Here is a 24,689-nt window from a genome sequence, read left to right on the forward strand (position 1 = left end):
TGGAGTGCAATGGCGCGATCTCGGCTCACCGCAACCTCCGCCTCCTGGGTTCAGGCAATTCTCCTGCCTCAACCTCCTGAGTAGCTGGGATTACAGGCACGTGCCACCATGCCCAGCTGATTTTTTTTTTTGTATTTTTAGTAGAGACGGGGTTTCACCGTGTTGACCAGGATGGTCTTGATCTCTTGACCTCGTGATCCACCCGCCTCGGCCTCCCAAAGTGCTGGGATTACAGGCGTGAGCCACCGCGCCCGGCCTAATTTATTATTTTTTTAGAATTCTTCAGAATCTTTTAACACTCTGATGCTTGACAACAGCCCAAAGCATCAGCAGCTAGAATCACCCGTTGAAATCAGAAGCACCCTCACTGCAGCCGATGGCCCTTCTCATGTCACATTCAGGGAAATCTCATCTCCATGATGGCTTTTGAGATTCTCCTCCCTCTCCTGGTCCCTGCTCTGTGTCCACCACTCTGTGATGGGAAGACCTATTTGATAGAAGCTCCTCCTTTATTAGGCATTTATTAATTTACATGTTTTTGCCCCAACTAGACAGTGAGCTCCTTGGGGCCCAGACACTGTGTGTTTCGTCTCCAGGGCCAGCTCATCCACAGCAGGTGGATGGTGCCCAGTACATGTTTATCGTTTTACAACATCAAATGGCATCACATGGAACCACAGACAGGAAGACACACCTGTCTGCACAGGTATCGCCCTAAAACTAAATATTTTGAAAAACAAATAAAGGAATGACTTGAGGGTAAAATTAATAAGCGTGGACAGCTCCTCTTATTTCCTTCCTGTATTTTCTTTATGAGTAATTGTGCTAGTACAATATGTTAACGAGGGTAGACGTGCATCTTATACAGAGAATGGCCAAGCCGGCATTTCATCAGAGCGGGTGTTAAGTGAATTGGCAAGAAGGCAGCCGACATAGTATACTTGTCTATGTCAGAGACTCCAACTGGATAGAGGAATAATTTGTTTTATTTTTAGACGTCAAGGAAAAATGATCAACCTCATAGTGTTTCACAGTATTGAGTTTTAATTACAGATTCTACTGAGCGATGATTCAGGTTACAGGGATGTAGAACAGATCCATGAAACATAAATCAGACGGGCTTGAAAAGTAGCCAAATCTCCACTCCAAGAAAGAGGGCAGAGGTGGGAATGCAGACCACAAGGAACACACTGCTGTTAAATCATAAATTACCCTGCGCTGTGCCAGGTGCCCCAGGAGACAGGGCACTCCGACTTCAACTGCGCGCTCACACTCAGCTTTGAGAAGCGACGATGTGGTGCTATTAAGAAAACACAGAGAAATTTCCCTGGCTTGATACAGTAACATCGTGTACATGATGCCATTGGGGAAAAACTCCACAAAAACATAGTTTCCATATAAGTCTCTAAGAACCAGCACTTACGCGTAGCTAATTTGGGTGAGACTCTTTGTAGAACACATTTTTCCTGCTGTATAAGCAATACTGCATACATGGTGTGATATAGTGAAAACTCTACTGGTCTAGGGGCCTTCAGCCCCAGGTTCCAGGCCTGCCTCTGCCATTCATGAAGCCCTGCACAGGGCACTGGCATGGCCAGGTGCCAGTCATCTGCCAGGCAGTGAGGGGCTGGGTTAAGTGTGACCCAGAGACCTCCTTCTGACTATAGCTCCGTTTTGTAACATTGCCTGTCCCTCGTGAGCAATTGGAGAGCCATCCCTATGGCAGCAGGTACTTCTGTGTGACAGTGGTGTGACCCTTCAGAAGCATCTGTGTATGAAGCTCCTGTACCCCCAAGGAGGCTGGACACCCGTGTGCAGTTGGCCTGCTGACTCCTGCCACCTGCTTGTCAGCCCGCAGTCCTTATGACAGACAGGTGCCACTCTGCTTGGAGGCCTCTTCCCAGCACTTATGGCCTGGGGCTTTCTCACCAAGGATTCCGTTGTCTGAGTGAAGACCCTGGGCACTCCTCTGTAAAGCAAGTCTGTGTTTTCAGTGAGTGGACTGAATAACTTCTGCATTCAGTCAAAGACCCTTTTTACTTAATTTCTGATTCTTAGCTCTTTTCATTTTCCTTTTTATTTTCATTTTGAGACAGGGTCTCACTCTGTGGCCCAGGCTGGAGTCCAGTGGCATGACGTTGGTGCACTGCAACCTCCACCTCCTGGGTTCAAGCAATTCTCCTGCCTTAGCCTCCTGAGTTGCGGGGATTACAGGTGGCCGCCACTGCGTCTGGCTAATTTTTGTATTTTTAGTAGAGACAGGGTTTTACCATGTTAGATAGGCTGGTCTCGAACTCCTGCCCCGCCACAGCCTCCCAAAGTGCCTGATCTTTGGCTCTTTTTAGATTAATTGAAGCCATGTGGTAAGGGACCCACCAATCCACGTTGTGGTTTTTTTGTTTGTTTGTTTTTTATTTTGAGATGGAGTCTCGCTCTGTGGCCCAGGCTGGATGCAGTGGCATGATCTCGGCTCACTGCAACCTCCGCCTCCCATGTTCAAGCGATTCTCCTGTCTCAGCCTCCTGAGTAGCTGGGATTACAGGCCCACGCCACCATGCCTGGCTAATTTTTGTATTTTCAGTAGAGACAGGGTTCTACCACATTGGTCAGGCTGGTGTCGAACACCTGACCTCATGATTTGCTTGCCTTGGCCTCGCAAAGTGCTGGGATTACAGCCGTGAGCCACTGCACCCAGCCCAAGCTGTGGTTTTATGTTAGGTTTTATGTCCCAAGTACATGCTGGAAAATGGCATGATTCATGTTGTTGTGAGGTTCCATTGACCTTGAGCTAGTGCCCTCTCCTCACAAGTAGGAGTTAATGTGCTTGTATTCAAGACCTCAGGAGATGAGCCACTGCACACTCCTGGGGGAACTGTCTCTGGGCACCAGGTGGGCAAACGTGTGCCAGTCTGGAAGGAAGGGCATTTTTAGAGTGAGACTAGCATTTTTCACTGAGAAGTGGGGGCAGTCTGTCATAGTGCAGGAGGCACCTGGAGATGCATGTGCGAGTCGATGCCCTGAATACAATTTAGAAGGACACGTGCCCAGCTGAAGAGGGCTTAGCTGTAGAGGATGGGAAGGTGAGTGCCAGGCACTGGGATTGGGGTGAGCAGTGTCGGGAGAGGGTGGCTTTCTTCTTATCTGTAATATTTTCTTTTAATTGCGGTAACATACACATAACAAAATTTTCCACTTTAACCATTTTTTTTTTTTTTTTTCGAGACGGAGTTTCGCTCATGTTACCCAGGCTGGAGTGCAATGGCGCGATCTCGGCTTACCGCAACCTCCGTCTCCTGGGTTCAGGCAATTCTCCTGCCTCAGCCTCCTGAGTAGCTGGGATTACAGGCATGCGCCACCATGGCCAGCTAATTTTTTGTATTTTTAGTAGAGACGGGGTTTCACCATGTTGACCAGGATGGTCTCGATCTCTTGACTTCGTGACCCACCCGCCTCGGCCTCCCAAAGTGCTGGGATTACAGGCTTGAGCCACCGCGCCCGGCCCACTTTAACCATTTTTAAGTGTACAACTCAGTGACCACATCCACAACTCAGTGACCACATCCACAACTCAGTGACCACATCCACAATGTTGTGCCACCATCTCTACCGTCCATTTCTAGAACTTTTTCATCTCCCCAAACAGAATTGCTTGCCCATTAAACACTAGCTCCCCATTCCCCGGTCCCAGGTCCTGGCAGCCCCCGCTCCACCTTCTGTGAGTTGGACTCCTCCAGTGCCTCGTGTGAGTAGAACCTCACGGTGTCCATCTCTCTGCAACTGGCTTATTGCAGAGCACAGTGTCCTCCAGGTTCACCCGTATTAGGCCATAGCAGGCATCAGATCCTTTCTGTTCAAGGCCAAATCATATTCCATTGTACAGATGGACCACATTTTATCCATTCATCCATTGATGGAATCTGTAAATTTTTAGTTTTCAAGTAGCGAATGGGTTTATCTGTGATTTGCTTAATTAATTCCAAAGTCAAACTCTTGACTCCAACGTCCTCAACTGTAACTCACAGACGGTTACTGCTTCCGACTGCTGTGGGCAGTGTCACAAGGGGGGCTGTGCCAGCAGGTGCTCAGCATGCACCGTGGTGTGGTTCTTGCACAGCTCTCGCTGATCCGAGATCCATGCCATATTCGACGCCAGTAAGGTCTGGTCCTAGTCAGTTTTCCAGCATACAAATACCCTGCAGTGGGACGTCAGCGGGGCTCCATGAGGAAAGACGACTGAAGGCTAAAGGCACTGGTATCCCAGTTGGGTTCTGCCTGCATTGAGTTCAGGCCAGTTCAGGTATCATGGCCAAAATACTTTAGGGGTTCTGGAATCATGAATGAAGATTGTGGACCTTCTAACCGTCCCAAAGGGGTTTTTGTAAAGGACTTGGGTCCAATCTGTCATTCACCTTCAGACAAAAGGTCCAGTAGACATGTCATCAGGAGGAAACAGCCCTCTCCACAGTCCCCGAGTTCTACTGGAATGTGGGGGATCAGAGCATCAAGATGAACTGAGACCCAGAGCCAGTGAGGACAGCTGCCTGGACGTGCTGCTAAGAGCACAGGTTTTATGCCCCCTCCACCTCGTCAGTAACAAAGTGCCGCCTGTTTGTGGCGTAGCACTGCTGTGTGCCATCTGCTCAGCATGTTCATGGTCCATCAGCAAACATCCACTGTGAGATCCTCCAAGTTAGCAAGCATCCTACTCACCCTAGAGGAGGAATCCTTGTGACCCTCCATTGCTGTATCCACCCTGCGCTGGGGATGCTGGCACCTGCTTGGTGGGAAGGCAGCTATCTGCCTCTCACTACCACTAAGAGATCGCAGACACATACAGCCCAGCAGCATCTCTGCCTGTTCCTTCCTGGTCCTGGGTGACCCCAGCTTGAACATTCTGCTCTAGACAGCATCCTTGTCCTGAACGGCTCTTGAGAAGCAAAGAGAAAAATGCCATCCACTCTGTATCTGACTAACCTCTGCAGGGCTCTCTGTCTTCCTCTGCCTCTTGCTCCCCACATGGGGTTTAGGGCTAGGTGTGAAGGCTGGGCTCCTTTAGGTCTTCCCAGCCTGACATTCTCTCCAGTCAGGCTGTCGGTTTAAATCCCAGCTCTGCTGTTGAATAGCTGTGTAATCCTGGGAGATGTATTAGAACATTCTTTGCCTGAGTTTTCCCATCTGTAAAGCAGGGATAATGATAGCACCACCACAAAGTAGAGAATTAAATACTCACAGCTTTAGAAACTTCTGCTCTACTTCTGTGGCTTCAAGGAAGCCCTTTGCTGCATGAACCGACTTCTTTTTCCCTTACCTATGATAGAGCTTGTATGAGTCCCCTCCAAATCACATGTTGAAATGTGCCCCCAAGGGTTGGAGGTGGGGCCTGGTGGGAGGTGTTTGGGTCACGGGGTTGGTTCCCCCGCCGTGATAACTTGCTGCCCTCCCCACGGTAATGAGAGAGCTCTCTCTATTAGGCCATTCAAGGCCTGGTTGTTTGAAAGCGCCTGGCAACTCCCCCTCTCTTGCTCTTTCTCACCCCATGACATGCCAGCTCCCCTTGTCCTCCGCCATGAGTAAAAGCTTCCTGAGGCCTCACCAAAAGCAGAGCAGATATTGGTGCCACGCTTCCTTTACAGCCTGCAGAACTGTGAGCCAAATAAGCCTCTTTTCTTTTCTTTTTTTTTTTTTTTTTTTGAAACGGAGTCTCTCTCTTGTCGCTCAGGCTGGAGTGCAGTGGCACAATCTCCGCTCACTGCAACCTCTGCCTCCTGGGTTCAAGCAATTCTCCTGCCTCAGCTTCCCTAGTAGCTAGGATTACAGTCATGCGCCACCACACCTAGCTAATTTTTTGTATTTTTAGTAGAGACAGGGTTTCTGCATCCTGGTCCGGCTAGTCCTCTTTTCTTTATAAATGGCACACCCTCCAGAGCCTCCAATGTTCCTTTATAGCAGCTCAAACAGCCTAAGACAGTGGGACTCCTCCAGCTTGTCCCTCTCCTCCTGCACTGCCATCCTGGCCACAGCCACTCTGAGAGCCAGCTTCAAGGCTTTCTCCCTGGAAGGCTGCTGTGGTTTCCATGCCTGGTTGTATTTTACGGTTGCTGAAGTCATCCTCAAGGTCATTCTCTGGCCGTCTACATGTGAGCATGCACCAGGCAGATGTGGCTCCAGCTACCCACCATGCTTCCTGATTTTTTGTTGAAAATGATCCATTTCTCTGGGACTCAGCTCTGTTTCTCCCAAGTCCTGGGCCTTTGGCTGGCTTTTTAATTTGCATGGCATTATTACATCATGCACTTGTCAGCAGAGATTCCATTAAGTTCCCATAATACAACTACACCGCACATTGTCCAAACTAAAACAACCATCCCTGGGCTTGCTCAGAGGCTGACAGACCGATGAGTTCTTTATGGTTTTGCAACAAATTTAAATTCATGGAGTGCATCATAAAACTGAAGTATTCCCTACCCACTCCCTTTGGGTGGCATTCTGGAATGCTGGAGGAGGCATCTCTGGAACAGTACTTCCCGACCTTAGTCACTGGAATGCCATCCAGGTGATATGGATTTGCTGCTGTGCTGTGTCCACAGAGGTGAAGGGTATGCACTCTCTCATCAGACTGCCTAGGTTCAAATCCCAGCTCTGCCACTGAATAGCTATGGAATTTTGCCTGAATTTAGCAAAACTCTCTTTGCCTGAACGTTGCCATCTGTAAAAGAGGAGTAATCATAGTGCCACTACATAATGAACTGGAAAGCATTAGACACGGGGGAAGCTGGTGGATCCATGCCTGTTGATCGTAAATCCTGTCATGGGGAAGGTGATTGGCAGTGCTGCCTGCCCGTGAAGACAGTAGTGTGGCTAAGGGGAGCCTGTCCCTCGTCTCATGCCCAGATCTCCTGGGGAGCGCTGTCTTTACTTCAGTCCACTCCAGTCCCGTGGCTGCGACTCATCAGAGCCCATAAGGCTCAGGATCTTCCGCTACCTGAGCCCTGAGTCCCTCTCCTCTTATCGCCTCTTCTCACCTCATTCCCAGCATTCGAGTTTATCAGCTTGCTGCTCTCTGAACACAAGTGCACCGTCCCACACGCCCATGCCTTACCTCTGAGTCCTGCCCCACACACCTCCAGCAGTATGAGGGGATGCAGGGCCTGCCCTGCTGCCGCTCACCTTCCAAGACAGCCCGAGCAGAGCCCGGACTTTCCAGAGCCTCCCCTCACCAGCCCCTGGACCACCTGCCTAGGAATGCCCCCGCTGTAACCCACACCGTGCAGGCTTCCATACAACTCGCTCAATGGGTTTGTCACTACACATCCATTTGAGATAACAATGTTCCGTATGTATTAGAAAAAGCAATCTGGAGACCCATTGAAAGCTTGGGCTCCCAAAGAGGCCCATAGCCATTTCTTAAATCCTAAGGTCACACCCTGCCTTTGTGAACAATACTATCCTTGAAATCTTTTCCATGAGCTTTGCAATTCTCAGAGTCTCTCTGGAAGGGCACTTGCTCATCCTCACTTCTCATAAAGCCATTGATTTGCTGTTGTCAGTTTTTAGGTATCCAAATTGTGTTGCCTTTAGACCCAATTTGTGGATGACAGAGACAAGTGAGTGGTCACTAAGGAGCAGGCAGAATCCCAAACGCCTGTCAACCCTTGCACCACTGGGCTGCACACACGCCCTCCGCCCCAGGCTCCAATCCGTGTCTATGGCTTTGAAGTCTGGGACAAGGAGAGACTTTTCGCCTGAAGGGCAAGGGCTCTGTGGGTCCAGATAAGAAAGGGGAACAGCAGAATTGACTCCTCTCTGGGACTCAATGCCTGGACTGATGGAATTCCAGTAACTTCAGTGTCTGCCTGGTATCCACAATGCAGGCCTTTATCTTTGTGCTGGCATCTGTTAAATTGACACATCATAATTGTACGTATTTATGTGGTACATAGTTGCGCTATGTTAAATGTATAGTGGTCACATCACAGCATGCAGCATATCCACCCTCTCCAACATTTATCATGTCTTTGTGTTGGGAACATTATATATTTGAAACAATATGATATATTATTATAGTTATCCTACAGTGGTATAGAACACTAGAACATATCCCTCCTATCTCTTGTAATTTTGTACCCTTTAACCAATCTCTTTGTATTCCTCCCTTCTCCCTACCCTTCCTAGCCTCTAATATCTTCTGTTCTACTTTTCACTTCTATGAGATTACCTTTGTTTAAGCTTCCACATGAGTGAGAACATGTAGTGTTTAACTTTCTGTACCTGGTTTATTTCACTTAACATAATGTCTTTCAGTTCTATCCATGATGCCGCAAATGACAGAATTCCATTCTTTTTTACAGCTGAATAGTATTCCATTGTGTATATATACCACATTTCCTTTTCACAGTCATCTGTGTTGGACACCCAGGTCAATTTCACATCTTAGCTATTGCAGAAAATGCTGTAATAAACTCAGGGTACAGACGCATCTTTGACTGATTTCCTTTCCTTTGGATGAATGCTAGTAGTGGGGTTGCTGGGTCATGTGGTAGTTCTGTTTGTAGTTTTTTGAGGAACCTCTCTACTGTTCTCCATAGTTTACATTCCTACCAACATCATATAAGAGTTCCCTTTCTCCACATCCTTGCCAGCATTTTTTTTTTTTTTTGTCTTTTTGATAACAGCCATCCTAACTGGGGTGAGTCAATACCTCATTGTGGTTTTGATTTGCATTCCCCTGATGATTAGTAATGTTGAGCATTTTTTATATATATTTGTTGGCCATTTGTGCCTTTTGAGAAATGTCTATTCAGATTATTTGTCCATTTTTAAAATCAGGTTGTTTCTTTTTTTTGCTTTTGGGATGTTTGAATTCCTTATATATTCTAGATATTAATCCCCTGTCAGATGAATAGTTTACACATATTTTCTCTCATTCTGTGGTTGTCTTTTCAGTCTGTTGATTGTTTCTTTTGCTATGCAGAAAGTTTTAGTTTCTCCAGGATTAAGCTATATGTTACAACACAAAACAAGTCTCAAAAAATTTTTAAAAATCAAAATCATACCAAGTAGCCTATCTGATCATAATGGAATAAAACTAGAAATAAGATAACAAGAGGAACATTCAAAACTGTACAAATGCATGGAAACTGAACGACATACTGATGAACAACCAATCAGTGAAGGAAGAATTTAAGAAGGAAACTAAAAAATTTCTTGACACAAATGGAAATAGAAACACTGTATACTAAAACCTATGAGACACAGCAAAAACAGCATTAACAGGTAGGCTTATAGCAACAAATGCCTACACCAAAAAACTAGAGAGATTTCACATAAACAACCCAAGGATGTATCTCAAGGTACTAGAAAAGCAAGAACAAGCTAATCTCAAAACTAGTAGAAGGGAAGAAATGATGAAGATTAGAGCAGGCATAAACAAAATTGAGACTAGCAAAACCAGAGAGAAGATCAATGAAACAAAAAGTTGCTTTTTTTGAAAATATTTTAAAAATTCATAAACCATTAGGTAGACTAAGAAAAAGAGAAGACCCAAATAAATAAAATTAGAAACAACAGGAAAAAAAAGACATCACAAAAGATACCACAGAAATACAAAGACTCATCAGAGACTGCTATGAATATCTAGATGCCAATAAATTCAAAAACCTAAAGGAAATGGATAAATTCCTGACACATACAGCCTATCATGATTGAACCAAGAAGAAATAGAAAGGCTAAACAGACCAATAACCAGTAATGAGATTGAATTAGTAATAAAAAGTCTTCCAAAAAACAGAAATCCAGAACCAGAGGGCTTCACCGCTGAATTCTAATGAACCTTTAAAAATTTAATACCAACTCTTTTCAAACTATTCGAAAAGAAAAATGAAACAAAAGAAATTCTCCCTAACTCATTTGACAAGGGCTTTATCTTGAAGGCAAAATGACACCACTCAAATGTCCATACTCAGATATGCCTCAGTTTGGATTTTCCCTGAGCTGTCACTCACCTCCCATCCTGGCTTCAAAACTGTGTATAGTGAGCACACCTCCACGGTTCTCCCCGCCCTTTAGGTAACAATTGAGGATACATCAAGGAAGAGGACTTGAGATTGCTGGGGGCAATGAAAAAGCTACGTCCTCTTGTGGAGGCTCTTCCTGGCTTGTTCACTCCCCCTGTGCCCTCAGCCCTGGGCAGTGGCCCTTGGGGGTCTGGCCAAGGGTTTGGAAGGTATGGCTGCAGCCTCTCCTCTGCTGTATCATCTGGGCCTTGTTCTTCATTTATGGTCTTGATTTTCAAAATCCATTTCCTGCCATGGAGTTAGTTCCACAAACATTTGATATAAATAAATTTTAATTATTTTGAAAGGACACAAATTTCCATGTTGTATGCCGTATTTTAAAACTGTAGAGTCCATCTGCAAAATCACTTGTGCTGTCATCTTAACATATTTATATGTATTCATATATTGTTTCTTAGAAAAGCAAAAATTATGGAAATCACAAAATATTTAGAATCAAATCACAAATGTATCTCAAGTGATAATACTTAGATGAAATTTCAGTCTTAAATATACATGAGAAAAATTAATAATAATGACCTCTATGTCTGTCCTGAGAAATCAGAAAAAGATACTAAACCCAAATGCATCAGAAAGATGGAAATACTATAGATCAGAACTTAAACTACAGGGGGTTGGCATTTGTGTTCAGTTATTTTATTATAAAGAAAAGATCTGATTTTAAAAATACAGCAAAATGTGAATACTATATAATATGAATGTCATGTATCTGAGTGTTTCTATTTGCTTGGATTATGTTATTCACAATTAATTTGTTATAGCTAGAGGCCAGTAAAACAAACATTAACTTTGATTATTAAAAAAAAAAATCAGTGCCTACATTAGCATTTGGGACTTCCATGTGAGATGACTGGGGACCCCCTGTCCCTGCCGCAAAGCCCTCCTGCATTCCACACACCTGCTCGGCAGGACAGCTTTTAGCTCTTCAAGAAGTTTCTCATGTCTCCCAGAGTGAGTGAGATCAGACCATCCCAAAGGTACCACTAAATTCAGTGGGAACCAGCTCTTTATGTAAAGCACAGTTACAAACAAATAGAAATTTGGACTTTTTTCAAATAGGTAAGAAGGAGGCAGTAGTTATTAGATATCAATAGTGATGTGACTTTGAAAAAAAAATTCTACTTCTCACAGTCTCTTCCTGCTGGTACAACAAAATACCTTAGGCTGGAGGCTTTATAAACAACAGAAATGTGTTGCTCACAGTTCTGGAGGCTGAGATGTCCAGGATTAAGGCAGCAGCAGATTCTGTGTCTGGCAAGCGTGTGTTGCTCATAGAGGGGGGCTTCTGTGTGTCTTCACATGTGGGAAGAGGCAAGGCTCCTCTCTTCAGCCTCCTGTTCTCATGACTTGATCATCCCTAAAGGCCCTTTCTCTTACTGCTATCACACTGGGCTTTAGTTTCCAACATAATGAACTTGGCCCGGCGTGAGGGAAACACCACTAATACTTTTTCCAGCTGCTAGAGTCATTTAAAAGCTCTCCTGAGCTTGCAAAGCAGGTGTTAGGTAGCTATAATAACTTCTTACCAGCATCAGTCCTGACTTTCTTGATAGGATTTAACTAAAATAAGGTAGAGTGATACCTAGAACGCTGAGGACTACAAGAGGCTAGGACCATCCTGAGCTTTGATTTCTACTTTTTGACTCTCCCAAACAGTCAGGAGTCAGCTTCCTGCTTTGCAATAAAGTATTATTAGCCCATAGCCACACCCACTCCCATACATCCACTCTCAGGCTTTGATGACTTGGACTTTTGCAGAGATAGAATTCCTGCTCTGCACAGTCATGATGTTCTCTTTGAGTGGCTTGGAAGTATTGTCCTAAGTGTAAATTTATAAAATTGATAATAAAACACTAGCTTTTTTTTTTTTTGTATTGGGGCTCCTCACAAGATTCCGTCTTTAAAAAAAAAAAATAGATTCCGTTGCTTTGTAAAACTCAAAACCACTGTGTTGTGGCACTGTCTGAGGGACAAGTGACGTGCAGTTAGCAGCAAAATGTAAACAGCTCTGAAGGAAAACCCCGGAGAGTAAGCTTTTGTATTCCAAAACTGAAAATAACTGCAAGTTAGTCGCATTTGGAAGTAACTTTTTAAATGTAAAATCATTCTATTACTATTTATTGTGAAAAAATACAAAAAAATCACCAGCCTTCCATGCATTGTTTCTACATGCTTTAGAAACCCATGGTTACGGCCGGGCACAGTGGCTCACACCTGTAATCTCAGCACTTTGGGAGGCCGAGGCGGGTGGATCACGAGGTGAAGAGATCAAGACTATCCTGGCCAACGTGGTGAAACCCCATCTCTACTAAAAACAGAAAAATTAGTGGGATGTGATGGTGTGGGCCTGTAGTCCTAGCTACTCGGGAGGCTGAGGCACAAGAATCACTTTAACCCAGAAGGCAAAGGTTGCAGTGTGCCAAGATCATGCCACTGCACTCCAGCCTGGTGACAGAGTGAGACTCTGTCTCAAAAAAAAACAAAATAAGAAATCCATGATTACTTTGAAAGGTATACACTGATTTCTTGACATAACTGGTAGAATGTTGTTCTTATCTGCTACTCTGTTATATTTTTTAATTATTTTTTTATTTTTTAATTGACACATAGTAATTCTACGTATTTATAGGGTACACAGTGATGGTGTAATACATGTAATGTAAAATCATCAGATCAGGGTAATTAGCATGCACATCATCTCAAATATCACTTTTTTGTGTTGGGAATGTTTAACTTCCTCCTCCTAGTGATGTAAAACTCTACATTATTAGTAGCTATGGTCATCCTACAGTGGCATGGAACACTTGAACTTGTTCCTCCTACCTAGCTATAATTTTGTATCCTTCCACCAACCTCTCCCTATCCACAGCTTTCCCCCACCCTTCCAGCCTCCCGTCACCCTTCCAGCCTCTAGTGTCCTCTGTTCTACTTTTTACTTCTATGAAATCACTTTTTTTTTAGCTTCCGTATGTGGGTGAGAACGTGTGTTTTTTAACTTTGGTTAAACATTTTTAAGGTCTCGATTTTTACACTTTGGAAAAGAAAATCGGGAATGTTTCAGTGCCCACAGTTTTATTTCCCCTGACTGGGCTGATGCGTGTCTGGAGACTGAACGCAACCTGCCTGGGAAGCTCCCGGGCCACACCTAAGCCACGCTTCCCAGTGCTGTGCAGAACTGGAAGACATTCACCCATTCCCTTTGTGTCTTTGAAGGATATTCCCCGAGTCCCTCCGGTGGCTAATGGCTACCCAGCAGTTTGAGTCTGCCAAGAGGCTGATCCTCCACTTCACACAGAAGAACTGCGTGAGCCCTGAGAGCGACATCAAGGGCGTGATGCCAGGTGAGCACACCACGGGCTGGCCAAGGCTCGGAGAGGCTCCGTGGGGCAGGTCCCTGACACCTGGGCTGGTTTTGTGGTACCAACAGCTGTTTTAACCAGCTGTACAATTCTCCTGTGACCTTTTGGCCTGCACAAGGACAGTTAGCAGCCTTGACATTCTCTCCACGTTCTAGGCTAGAATCTCCACGTTGATTTCTTTCATGATCAAGTCCAGCACACTCTGGTTCTCCTTACCTCCTGCCTAAATCCAGAAGCATGCCATGAGCCCAGCATACACTGCTCAAGGGAAGATCTGGCTATCTGGCCCATAGCCTGCCTGCCTGCCAGGTTTAAACACTGCCAGAGCGCTGGCTCAGGGCGTAGATGGCCCTCATGACCTCACCTGTCCTAAGCATGATCAGAGAACCACCATTGTCTTTACCTGGCCATAACCTATTTGTTGGGCAGCTGAAGACAGGGAAAGTGAAGTGTTTTTGGATAGTTGTTCCGAACCATAGAATTCGTGTGTATTGGGAGCATTAGCACAGCTAGGTGGGGGTTCTCAACCTGGACATCCACATGTATCACCAGGAGGTTGTTAAAATCCAGATTCCTGGGCCTCTCATGGCACCCAGAGATTCTGACCCAGTAGATTTGGGATAAGCCCTGAGAACTTGGCGTTTTGAATAAGCACTAGAAGAGATTTTGATGCAAGTGGTATACAGAGCTCCTTTTGAAAATCACTGGGGGGCTCATGCCAAGCTCTGACTCACTGCCCTAACCAAAGACCTGGGGTAGATTGTTGTTATAAAATTCCCTGGGAAAATAACCTCCAGGCCATTGTCCAAGAGAGAATATGCAAACTTCCCTGCAAGGAGCAGTGAGTACTCAGTCGAGGTTTCTCCGGCGGGGCTGTGCTTGCCCGTTTTGGATGGTCCAGATGGCTTCCACAGACTTCCCCAGACCTCACTCATTAGCAGGTTAATGCTCTTAGGCTTACAGTACAATTTGTTTGTGGTATTTCCCTAATTAAGTCATCACACTCCGTTTCTTTCACGTTAAAATATTGTCTGGGAGTAGCTTGTTTTCTCAATCCTAATTACACTGATTCATTTCCCTCCTATATTTGGAAAGTGGTATTAAATCCTTTTTAAAAATTTATTTCTTTGCTTATGAGTTTTGCTGGTGCTTATTTCCGTTCCAGTGTCCCAGGCAGGAGGCTGGGTGAGAGGGAGTTGGTGACATGGGACTTAACAAAGAGGAGCGAGGCTTCACCTTCACCTCCATGGGGAGTGGTCCTCAGGCACTTGCTCTGCCCAGCAACCCTTCACAATGGCCTCTGCTCTCTGCCACCCCCGGCAGCGCAGTGACAGGGCTGCTGAGTGCCGGGAGAAGGCAATGTGCCTTCAGAGGCTACATCTGCCACTTCCAGCTTCCTCTGCCCAGACTGGGTTTTCTGCATTGAATCTTCCTCCCATGGCCCTGTCTAATCCCACAGCCAGCACCTGCTCCAAGCCTCATGTCTGTCACCCTCTCACACCCTGGCTGGCTGGCTGGGCTCCCGGCTTTGTTCCATCCTCCCTGCCGCCAGGTCACACATGATCTGATCACATCACCACCGGCTTCAAGCCTCTCCAGTGCTTCCCAGTGCCTTTCAGGCAGACCCCAGGCCCCCCAGGCCACCGCAGAGGCCCCCTCTGATCTCTGCCTCCCTGCACCCCACACCCTGGCCTTCATTTGGCTCCCAGGATGCACCGTCGTCTTCTGCACAGGGCCCTCCCCGTGCACACTCCCTGTCCTCTCAGCTCCCACTCTTGCCTTGGCCAGCTCTCAGAGACCAAGTCAGCCCTCCAGCTCTTCATGGTTATAGCTTCAGCCCTTCTCCCTGCTTCCTCTCATCCCAGCTATGACGAATAATTGCAGGGTTCCTTAGTGTCTGTCACCCCTGCTGAGCTGCAAGGCCAGACAAGGCAGGGCCCCTGTCTGTAGAGCCAGACACTTCTGTGCCCCCAGCGGCAGCCCAGCCGAAAGCCTGACGCGTAGCAGGCGTGCCGTGAATATTTATGGACTACACAAACCCAGGGCTCCTGTAGGAAGGAAGGGTTAGGATTGCAGGTTGCATCGCCTCTGGGTAGATGAACGTCTCAGGCCTGGCTGGAGGTATGTGTGGGGGTCCAGCAGGGCTGCTCCTTGCCCTGTCGGTACACCCTAACCCTGGATTTATGCCAGGGGGAAACCTGATGTTCCCAGGTTTCTTATTTCCTTTCCTCTTGTAAAGCTATCCTTAGTTTACCTTCTTGCAAATCGGATGTTCTCAGTAGCCTGGCTGCTGAGTCAGCTCAGATATGAGGGTGTGTCCTGGGTATCACTCTCTCAGTGTCAGTCCTGCAGCCTTCATATCACATCACGTGCCCAAGTGCTGACAGCGCTCCCATCTCATAATCCTGAGGCTTCGAGCATTTATAGCAGGAGCAGAAGGCCCGCTGGTTTCCAATGTGGCCATGTGGCCAGCAGCCTAATGCAAAAACGAAACCCAGGATGAGTGCCACACACAGGGCTGTGCCTTCAGTCCTACAGGCTGGGTATCCCTCATCCAGAATGCTTGGGACCAGAAGTGTTTCGGGGAATGGATGTTTTGGGATTTGGGGATATTTGTATTACACTTACTAGTTGAGCTTTCCAAATACAAAAATCCTAAATCTAAATGCTCCAAAGAGCATTTCCTTTGAGAATCATGTGCGTGCTCAAACAATGCTCAATTTTGGAACATTTCGGGTTTCAGATTTTCTGATGTAGAATGCTCAGCTGATAGTAAGATAAGCAAAAAGTCACTGGACAGTGACTCTGCCAGGTGCAGGGGTTGGCGGGGAATGCTTCACACACATCTCATCTGCACCTGAGCTTCAGGAGGGAAAGGAGCCGTTCTCCCTACATGACAGGAGCAGACGGGCACAAAGAGGCTGAGTGCTGGGGAACAGGAACTCCATGATCCCTCTAGCATCAGGCCAGCCCCAGGGGAGGGAGAGCAAATGCGCTCCTGTCTTCTCTCTTTGTGGGGAGGAACGTGCAGGGTGCAGGCATCCTCCATCCTCAGCATCAGTCCTCTCCCGGCAGCCCCACACCTTACGCCAGAGAAGCCAATCTGCCTAACATGGCCAGGACGCATGGGTGAGTCTGTGATCTGAGCGTCCTCATCTTCGCCCCGTGTGGGGCTCCCCCCTGCCCTTAGCAATGACAGAGCTTGGGTTTTGTCCTGACCTGCCTCACTCTGTCTTAACAATGTGTTCAGATCCTGGGATGACAAGAGAGTGGATGTGTCAGGCCACCTCCACGTTCCACACTAGGTGCCTTGCACATGTCACACCACCAGTAAGTGATAAAAGTGACATCTGCCCTCAGGCAGGCTGCATGGGGGCCTGGCTCCCCACCGCTCTGCAAGCAACCGCTGTGGCTCATTCACTGGGCTCGGATGAGGTGGAGCACGTGCCTGGGCAGATAAGGACAGAGATGAGAGAGGTCACGGTGCCAGGTCAGTTGTTGAAAGCTTGGCTAGACGCTGAAGATTGTGCTATCTAAAGTGACTTCATGATAAGATTCCTATGGATGCTTATCTATACTTGCTTTCAAAGCACATTTATTCCAGTGGCTGAGTGGACCCATTCTAAATCCGTCCCAGAGGGGAAAGGGGCTGGTGGAAGAGGCAGCAGGTGCTTTTTCTACTTCCCAACACGGGCGTGAGGCTCAGGGCTGCCTCCTTGGAGCGTTTAGTGTACAGTTTTGTTGTTTGTTTGTTCTGAGATGTAGTCTCCCTCTGTTGCCAGGGTGGGGTGCAGTGGCGCGATCTCTGCTTACTGCAACCTCTGCCTGTCAGGTTCAAGCGATTCTTTTGTCTCAGCCTCCTGAGTAGCTGGGACTAAAGCCACGTGCCACCACACCAAGCTAATTTTGTATTTTTAGTAGAGACAGGGTTTCACCATGTTGGCCAGGATGGTCTCAATCTCTTGTCCTGGTGATCCACCCACCCCAGCCTCCCAAAGTTCTGGGATTACAGGCGTGCACCAGTGTGCATTTTTAATGACTCTTGTGGCAGCTTCCCTTCCTCCCCTTCCTCTTCTTTTTTTCTCCTCCTCCTGTTCCTTGTCCCCCTCCTTTTTTACTTTCTTTTGCTTTCTAGCTCTATAACTGATATTTTTCCAATGTCACTCCTAATGCACTAGCATCGTCCAGTAGGATGATAGTAAAGCCAGTTAATCTCACACCCCCACACAAGCGAATTCCAGTTCTCCGCTGTGTGTGCTTTCCCTGCTCCTCCCGAACCTGGTCTTAGGTGAGCAGCCACTGCCTCCTCCTCCTCTGATGTCCTCAGGAAGCCTGTTAACTCTCACACCAGATGACCAGATGTGGAGAGGTCACGCTCTCCTTCCAGCAGATCAGCAGGGTCAGCAGGGCGTCCTTTCCCTTGCTCTGTTGTTGAAGAGAGGCTGGGAGATGTTGGCTTCGCTGAGCGCTGGCGGGAGGACACGTGCTCCCTGAGTGCTCCCAGAGGCCACGCTGAGTTCTCCCATCTGTCCCTCAAGCGCTTTATCCTCCTTTACAGATGAGCAGCTGGGCTCAGAGCAAGGACAGTGTAGCTGTTCCAAGGAGCCAGCCAGAAGTGCAGAAGCTGGGCTTCTGCCCAGGCTCATCAGGCCCCTCACAGCACCCAGACCTCGGCCCCGACCTCGTGAAAATGCAGAGAGGCACAGGGGCTGCAGGGTGGAGTTGGACATACCTGGCTCACCAATTCAGTAGGCTTGATATAGTTTTTGGTTGGAAATTTTCTGATGGCTCTAGTCAAGCAGGCTGATGTGTCGTCCTCCTCCTTCGTCTCAAGGGGACCGTGGGAGCCAGGTGCTCACAGCAGCATGTCCTGGAGGCCAGTGTCACACAACCTGGCTCGGCTCCCTGTTACCCATTCATTTCTGTGCAAGAGGAGTTTAGAGAAGTCTCTAGATGTCCATCATACCTGGACAGACAAAAAGGTCTCTTGGCCGGGCGCAGTGGCTCAAGTCTGTAATCCCAGCACTTTGGGAGGCCGAGGCGGGTGGATCACGAGGTCAAGAGATCGAGACCATCCTGGTCAACATGGTGAAACCCCGTCTCCACTAAAAATACAAAAAAATTAGCTGGGCATGGTGGTGCGTGCCTGTAATCCCAGCTACTCAGGAGGCTGAGGCAGGAGAATTGCCTGAACCCAGGAGGCGGAGGTTGCGGTGAGCCGAGATCGCGCCATTGCACTCCAGCCTGGGTAACATGAGTGAAACTACGTCTCAAAAAAAAAAAAAAAAAAAAAAAAAAGGTCTCTTGGATTCAGCTACCACTGAGGGTGTTAGAGCCATCCACATGTTCTATAACTCAAAGCTTGTGGATTTTGGCCCAGAAGAATAGACTTAGTGCCGTGGAAGTTTCATGTTGTGAGTAAGAAGGCTGGTGATGTGCGTAACAGACACCCTGACAACATATCAATAGCCCTGGAAAGGTTAATCTAATTCCTCTTAGAAGAATGCAGTTACCTCTGCAGACTACAGTCAATTTTTTATACTGGGTTCTAGGTTTAATTTTATTTTAAAAGCTCAGGTCATAATGCAACTGTATTTGCTTCTTTTTTGTTGTTGAGATGGAGTCTTGCTCTGTCACCCAGGCTAGAGTGCAGTGGCATGATCTCAGCTCACTGCAACCTCCACCTCCCGGGTTCAAGTGATTCTCCTGCCTCAGCTTACTGAGTAGCTGGGATTATAGGTGCACACCATCATACCCGGGTAATTTTTGTATTTTTAGTAGAGACAAGGTTTCACCATGTTGGTCAGGCTGGTCTCAAACTCCTGACTTCGTGGTCTGCCTTCCTCGGCCTCCCAGAGTGCTGGGATTACAGGTATGACCACCATGCCCAGCCTGTATTTGCTTCTTTAACATCATACTTCATAAACAATAACATATTAGGAGTTCATTTTGGGATATTTTTTTTTAAACTGTAAACATATGAATATGCTAATAGACATTTAAATTTTCTTCTCTTAAGTCTTCCATGGTGAGAAAATGTAGCTATTACAGTTGGTTTCTGATGAGTTTTGTAATAGCAAAGATACTTTGATCATTAGATCCAAGGTTTTCTGTTAACCATGATATTTTCAAGCTCTTTACATAGAGTAACTGTTCCTATAGTCAAAGTAGTCCATTTTTGCTGAGGAAAAATAATGGTCAGTAGACCTTGGGAGCTGAGAGGATCCATGGGCCTGCAGCTGAAATGCCAGCCCTGCTGGCTTGCACACAGACTTCAATCTTGTATGGGAAGGAAGAAGGTTCTGGAAACTCAGGAGGCATGATATCCCTTAGACAAGAAAAAGGTTTCTCCTTCTCCCTTCTGTGCCCTGGCTAGTGGCACTGAGTTCAAAAACAATGTGTTTGAATAAAAAGTTCCTAAATCCCTACAGTTAAGCAACACATGTTTTCTCTGTAATGAAGGAGCTTCGTAACCCTCCAGCCACTGGATGGCAGGAAGGAGGTGGAAGAGGAGGACTGAACTTGGGTCATCCAGGTTTCAGAGTGGCCCTTAGAAGCACAAGACCGGGGTCCTGGAGACGCAGCCCCGAGGGAGCAGGAGGGTCCCTCCAGAGGCAACGACATTCCTCCCAGCATTGAAGCCTTCCTTGGCAGACAGAGGCCTCACCTCCCCACCACTTTTTTTTATTTTATAAATGTATTATTCAGGGATAATTTTAGATGTACAGGAAAGCTGCTGAGATCCTACAGAATCTCCATATACCCTTCACTTGCGTCCCCAACTACAAATATCTGATATTGTCATGCTACTGTCAAAACTAAGAAAGTGACATTGGGACACTGCTATTCACCAAACTCCAGCCTTTATTTGGTGTCTCCCATTTTTCCATGATGACTCTTCCCACCCCGGATGCCACCCAGGACTGCATCTTGTCCTCCTCCCTCCTTAGTCTCCTGGTCTGACAGCTGCTCGGTCTTGTTTCTCATGACCTTGACAGTCTTGAAGAGTCCTAGTTCCCCTCTAATTCGGGAAGTCTCCTTTTTTTTTAAGCTCCCCAGAAAGAGATTATTCCATGAAGGCATAGCAGGCTCGGAGGGCAGAGAGGTGACAGAAGGCTGAGTGGCATTCCTGCTCCCTGATGCACAGGCAGACAGCTCCTGGAGGCCAGGGCACCCCCATTCTGAATCTTCCCTGTAAATTGCCAAATCGACCCCAGCACCTCCACAGACCCGTTGGCCTGGTGAATGTAACACAGTGCTGGCGGACTCCCTTCAGAGGGGCTTTCAGAGCTGCAGGAGCCGCACAAGAAACCCAATCTCATGACTTTATAGTTAGTCACATCCCGTGGAACCAAAATTGTCCAGCTCCCGAGGATTTCTGTTAACTAAAACGTGCACACGTATACATATGCGTATGAATGTGTGCATGTATGCATGTATACACATACACGCAGATGGATTCACTTATGTTTTGTCGTTCAAAGACTCATATGCCCTAAGGGCAGTTTCTCCCGAAGTAGCTACAGCTGTGGTAAGTTCCACCCCACAAGGCTTAGGAGCATATCTGGGTGTGGCCTTCCCAGTTTCGGAGCAGGGAGTGACATCGATGGATGCAGACTGTAAGGAAAAGAACTGCTCGTTTAGATTTGCCCAGGGCCGAAAGAGTGCCTCAGTCACCTAGGATATCATCCCTGAGCTCTGTACTCAGACAAAAGTGAACCGAGTCTATGCTGTGTGTTTATTTGTGTGTACTCTGCCTGGTTCCAAAAAAAGGCTTTGCCGTGGAAACGTGCTGACGGTGCACCTGGCGCCCTCTCGGGCACCCTAGGGAAACCTGAACTGCAACGCTGGAGGCGGGATCTAGGTTTCCAGCCTTTCTATCCTGGAAACCTAAACCCCATCTGCTGGCTTAAAAGAAAAGAACAGAAAAAGGCTTTCTTTCCCTTCTGTGGTGCCCGAACTGGGGAGCCAGGGCTGTGGCTGCAACTGCTGCCCCAGTCTTCTGTGGGTGCCTGCCCGGGGTTCACAGGGTCTGTTTCTTTGCAGAGCTGGAGAAGGAGCTTTCCCGGAGGCCCAAGAAAGTCTGCATCGTGAAGGTGGTGGGGACGCGGAACCTGTGGAAGAACATTGTGGTCCTATGTGTGAACTCGTGAGTCACAGAAGACAACTACCAGCTGGGTGGGAGGGGCCGGGGAAAAAGGCGGGCGTCGGTGAAGGCCAGGGCCCTGCTCCCTACCCCGCTGAACCTGGAATCCTAAGGCTGTGTGTGAAGAGTGACATGGGTGGGCTAGAAGGTATCGACCTCCCCCTCCCGGAAGCCTCGAGCAGCCGGCACCCCCAGCCCAGGCATGTAAATCCTGTGAGCAGGGCCTCTCTACCACGTGCCCACGAGGCCCAGGGAACCAGGATGCACATGAATGCATCTCCTCAGGGGCACAGCGGGGGATGCTGCAAGGCTGGAGCTTCTTGGCCCTGTCTGAGGACAGGGGATTCGAGACCCATGAGGCCTTGGCTGCAAGGTGTCCATGCCCCCTGCCTGTAGCTGGCCCTACCCTTCCTGGACCTGCAGCCAGCCTGGCCAGAGGCCCCAGGGCAGCCACGGGTGGGGGCAGGTGAGCGGGGACATGGAACCTGTGGAGGAATATCATGGTCCTGTGTGTGAACTCATGAGTCACAGAGGACAAGCGTTACCCCGCCCGCTGGGTCCTGCAGGGGCTGGGGCATCACTCATGCAGATTCTTGGCAGCCCAGTCCCTGGGTTTGGTGTGTACCTAGAAGGTCACTCCTGTCCTGAGAGCTCAGTGGCCTTGACTGGGCAATGTGGTCCCTTGTTCAGGGTTAGAGGTCACCAAGGTTGGGCGGGGGAGGGATTTGGCTCATTTGGGTTAGAGGTCATCTGGGGTGTTACACTCATTTGTGAAAGGTCTCAGGGCTGCCACCAGGTACAGACAGAGGCCCAGGGTGAGGGCTCAGGGACAAGTATCCCCACAGCTTTTTTTGTCAAAGCAGCTCATTTCATCAGTTCTCCATATTGGGGTTCTGGGCTCAAACTGATTTGGGAAGGGTATAAGAGGCTCTACCGCCAAAGCAACCTTGTCCTGGAGCTCAGGAGGCCAGGGCAGACATGTTTCCCAGAATGTTGATACGCTCGTGTGGGGCAGTAAAGAAGCCTGACCCAGGGCAGTCTGGAGGAAACGGGGATAAATTAAGAATCAAAATAGAGGCCCGGCATGGTGGCCCATACCTGTAATCCCAGCACTTTGGAAGCCCAAAGCAGGTGGATCATTTGATGAGGTCAGGGGTTCGAGACCAGCCTGGCCAACATGGTGAAACCCCATCTCTACCAAAAAATACAAAAATTAGCTGGGCGTGGTAGTAGGTGCCTGTAATCCCAGCTACTTGGGAGGCTGAAGCAGGAGGATCACTTGAACCAGGGAAGGGGAGGTTGCAGTGAGCCAAGATCACACCACTGCACTCCAGCCTGGGTAACAGAACAGGCTTTGTCTCAAAAAACAAATCAAGACAGAGCTTCCTGAGGACCATACATGTGCCTTCCATTGGCCTGGCTTCTGCCTGGCTCCTCCAGGCTGTGTGGGTGGAGGTGAGGCTGGTATAGGTAGATCTCCACCTTTCCAGAACTCTAAGTGCCCAAAGAAGCACAGACCCAGAGAGGCTGTCTCTGAGTTGCCTCTTACCTGCCTCGAGCCTCACAGGAGCCGCTCTGTCCCGCCTGCCGCTGTGCAGTGGGTGTACAGGGTCTGCTGTGTGACCCTGGAATTAAATGAGTCAGTAACCGGAGAGCGCTTTGCCTTGGAGGATTCCCATGAAAGCACATGTTGTTTTAACAAAAGGACTCACCGCTCTTGTGCCTACACCTGTCTACTAAAGCCATGGCAAGGAGCCTGAGCATGGACCTCCACCAGGGGAGGCACTCCATCTTTCTCTGACATCCCCTCTTTTGCATCTGCTCTGTAATCTGCTTGTGGTTCGGTCATGACAGGCTTTTCTATGACACACTGAGTTTCTTCTCCATCTCCTGGTCACCCGACCCCGCGTGCAGCCCCTGGCATGGTGCACCCACCGCCGCTCTCACTGTCTCCGCAGACTGACGGGGTACGGGATCCACCACTGCTTCGCCAGGAGCATGATGGGCCATGAGGTGAAGGTGCCGCTGCTGGAGAACTTCTACGCCGACTACTACACCACAGCCAGCATCGCGCTGGTGTCCTGCCTGGCCATGTGCCTCGTGGTCCGGTTCCTCGGGCGCCGGGGAGGGCTGCTGCTCTTCATGATCCTCACCGCCCTGGCCTCGCTCCTGCAGCTCGGGCTCCTCAACTGTGAGTGGGCCAGGGAGGCAGGCCGGTACAGGGAGGGGAGCTGCCCAACCCCCAGGGGCGTTTGAAAGGGTCAGATGCCAGTGGCCACTCTAAAATCTGTCGGTGGAAGGAGCTGCTTTGGAGAAGGCAGAGCTTCCACGGGAGCATCTGTGGAGCCCACCTCAGAGGGCACTGGGCCGTCCTCCTCCCCTGCCTGGCCCAGGCTGCACCATGATTCCTTCCGAGTCCTGGTGGCCGGGACTTTGCTAAAGGGTACACTGCTTCTGTGTGACTCACCACATGACAAAGGAGAACAAAGAATTGTTTCTTTTGCGTGACATTAAGGGGGAAATACATCTGTTTTGTCACCCTCGAATGGGGGCCCTGCTTTTCAGCAGATGTTCCCGGGTTCATCAGTTTCTCTTTGGACCAAAGAATTTCTCAGTAAAGGTTAGAAATAATCTAAGGCAAAGCTAGAGAATCCATCAGGCCCCTCCGGCAAGCTCTGCGTAGCACCTCACCAACAAATACCCACCCCCGTGTGTGGACAAACCCCACAGCACCTCCGTGCCCAGCCCAAGGTGTGACATGAGCAGGCAGGACCTCTGAGCCTCTTCTCCTGCCCTGGCAGGGTCCTCCTGGGACAGGCTCGGGACCCTGCAGGAACATCGACCCCACAGGGCTCCCGTCTTTATGAGGAAAATGAACCCAGGCTCTCAGAACTAGACGCCAGGGCTGTCCACTGCACCCCGATCAGAGCAGCCTTGTCGTGCAGCCTGGATTAGAGATGGCACCAGGGCTGTCCACTGCACCCCGATCAGAGCAGCCTTGTCATGCAGCCTGGATTAGAGATGGCACCAGGGCTGTCCACTGCACCCCGATCAGAGCAGCCTTGTTGTGCAGCCTGGATTAGAGATGGTGCCAGGGCTGTCCACTGCACC

General features: G+C 48.4%; 1 protein-coding gene across 6 annotated transcripts in view; it reads left to right on the forward strand.

Annotated features, from left to right (window-relative positions):
• Positions 1-24,689, forward strand: part of SLC22A23 (solute carrier family 22 member 23) — a 186,726-nt gene that overhangs the window by 143,979 nt on the left and 18,058 nt on the right. For all 6 annotated transcript variants that reach the window (XR_004260379.1, XM_032250064.1, XM_032250060.1 and 3 more), the window contains 3 exons: positions 13,287-13,414; positions 21,479-21,581; positions 23,537-23,769. Coding sequence is in view for 5 of the 6 variants with exons in the window: in XM_032250064.1 (XP_032105955.1) it covers positions 13,287-13,414; positions 21,479-21,581; positions 23,537-23,769 (464 nt within the window). In the remaining variant the exon portion in view is untranslated. The remainder of the gene's footprint in view (positions 1-13,286; positions 13,415-21,478; positions 21,582-23,536; positions 23,770-24,689) is intronic.

This window comes from Sapajus apella, unplaced genomic scaffold, assembly GCF_009761245.1.
Source record: "Sapajus apella isolate SASKATOON/1434 unplaced genomic scaffold, GSC_monkey_1.0 scaffold70, whole genome shotgun sequence".
NCBI classification, from domain to species: Eukaryota; Metazoa; Chordata; class Mammalia; order Primates; family Cebidae; genus Sapajus; species Sapajus apella.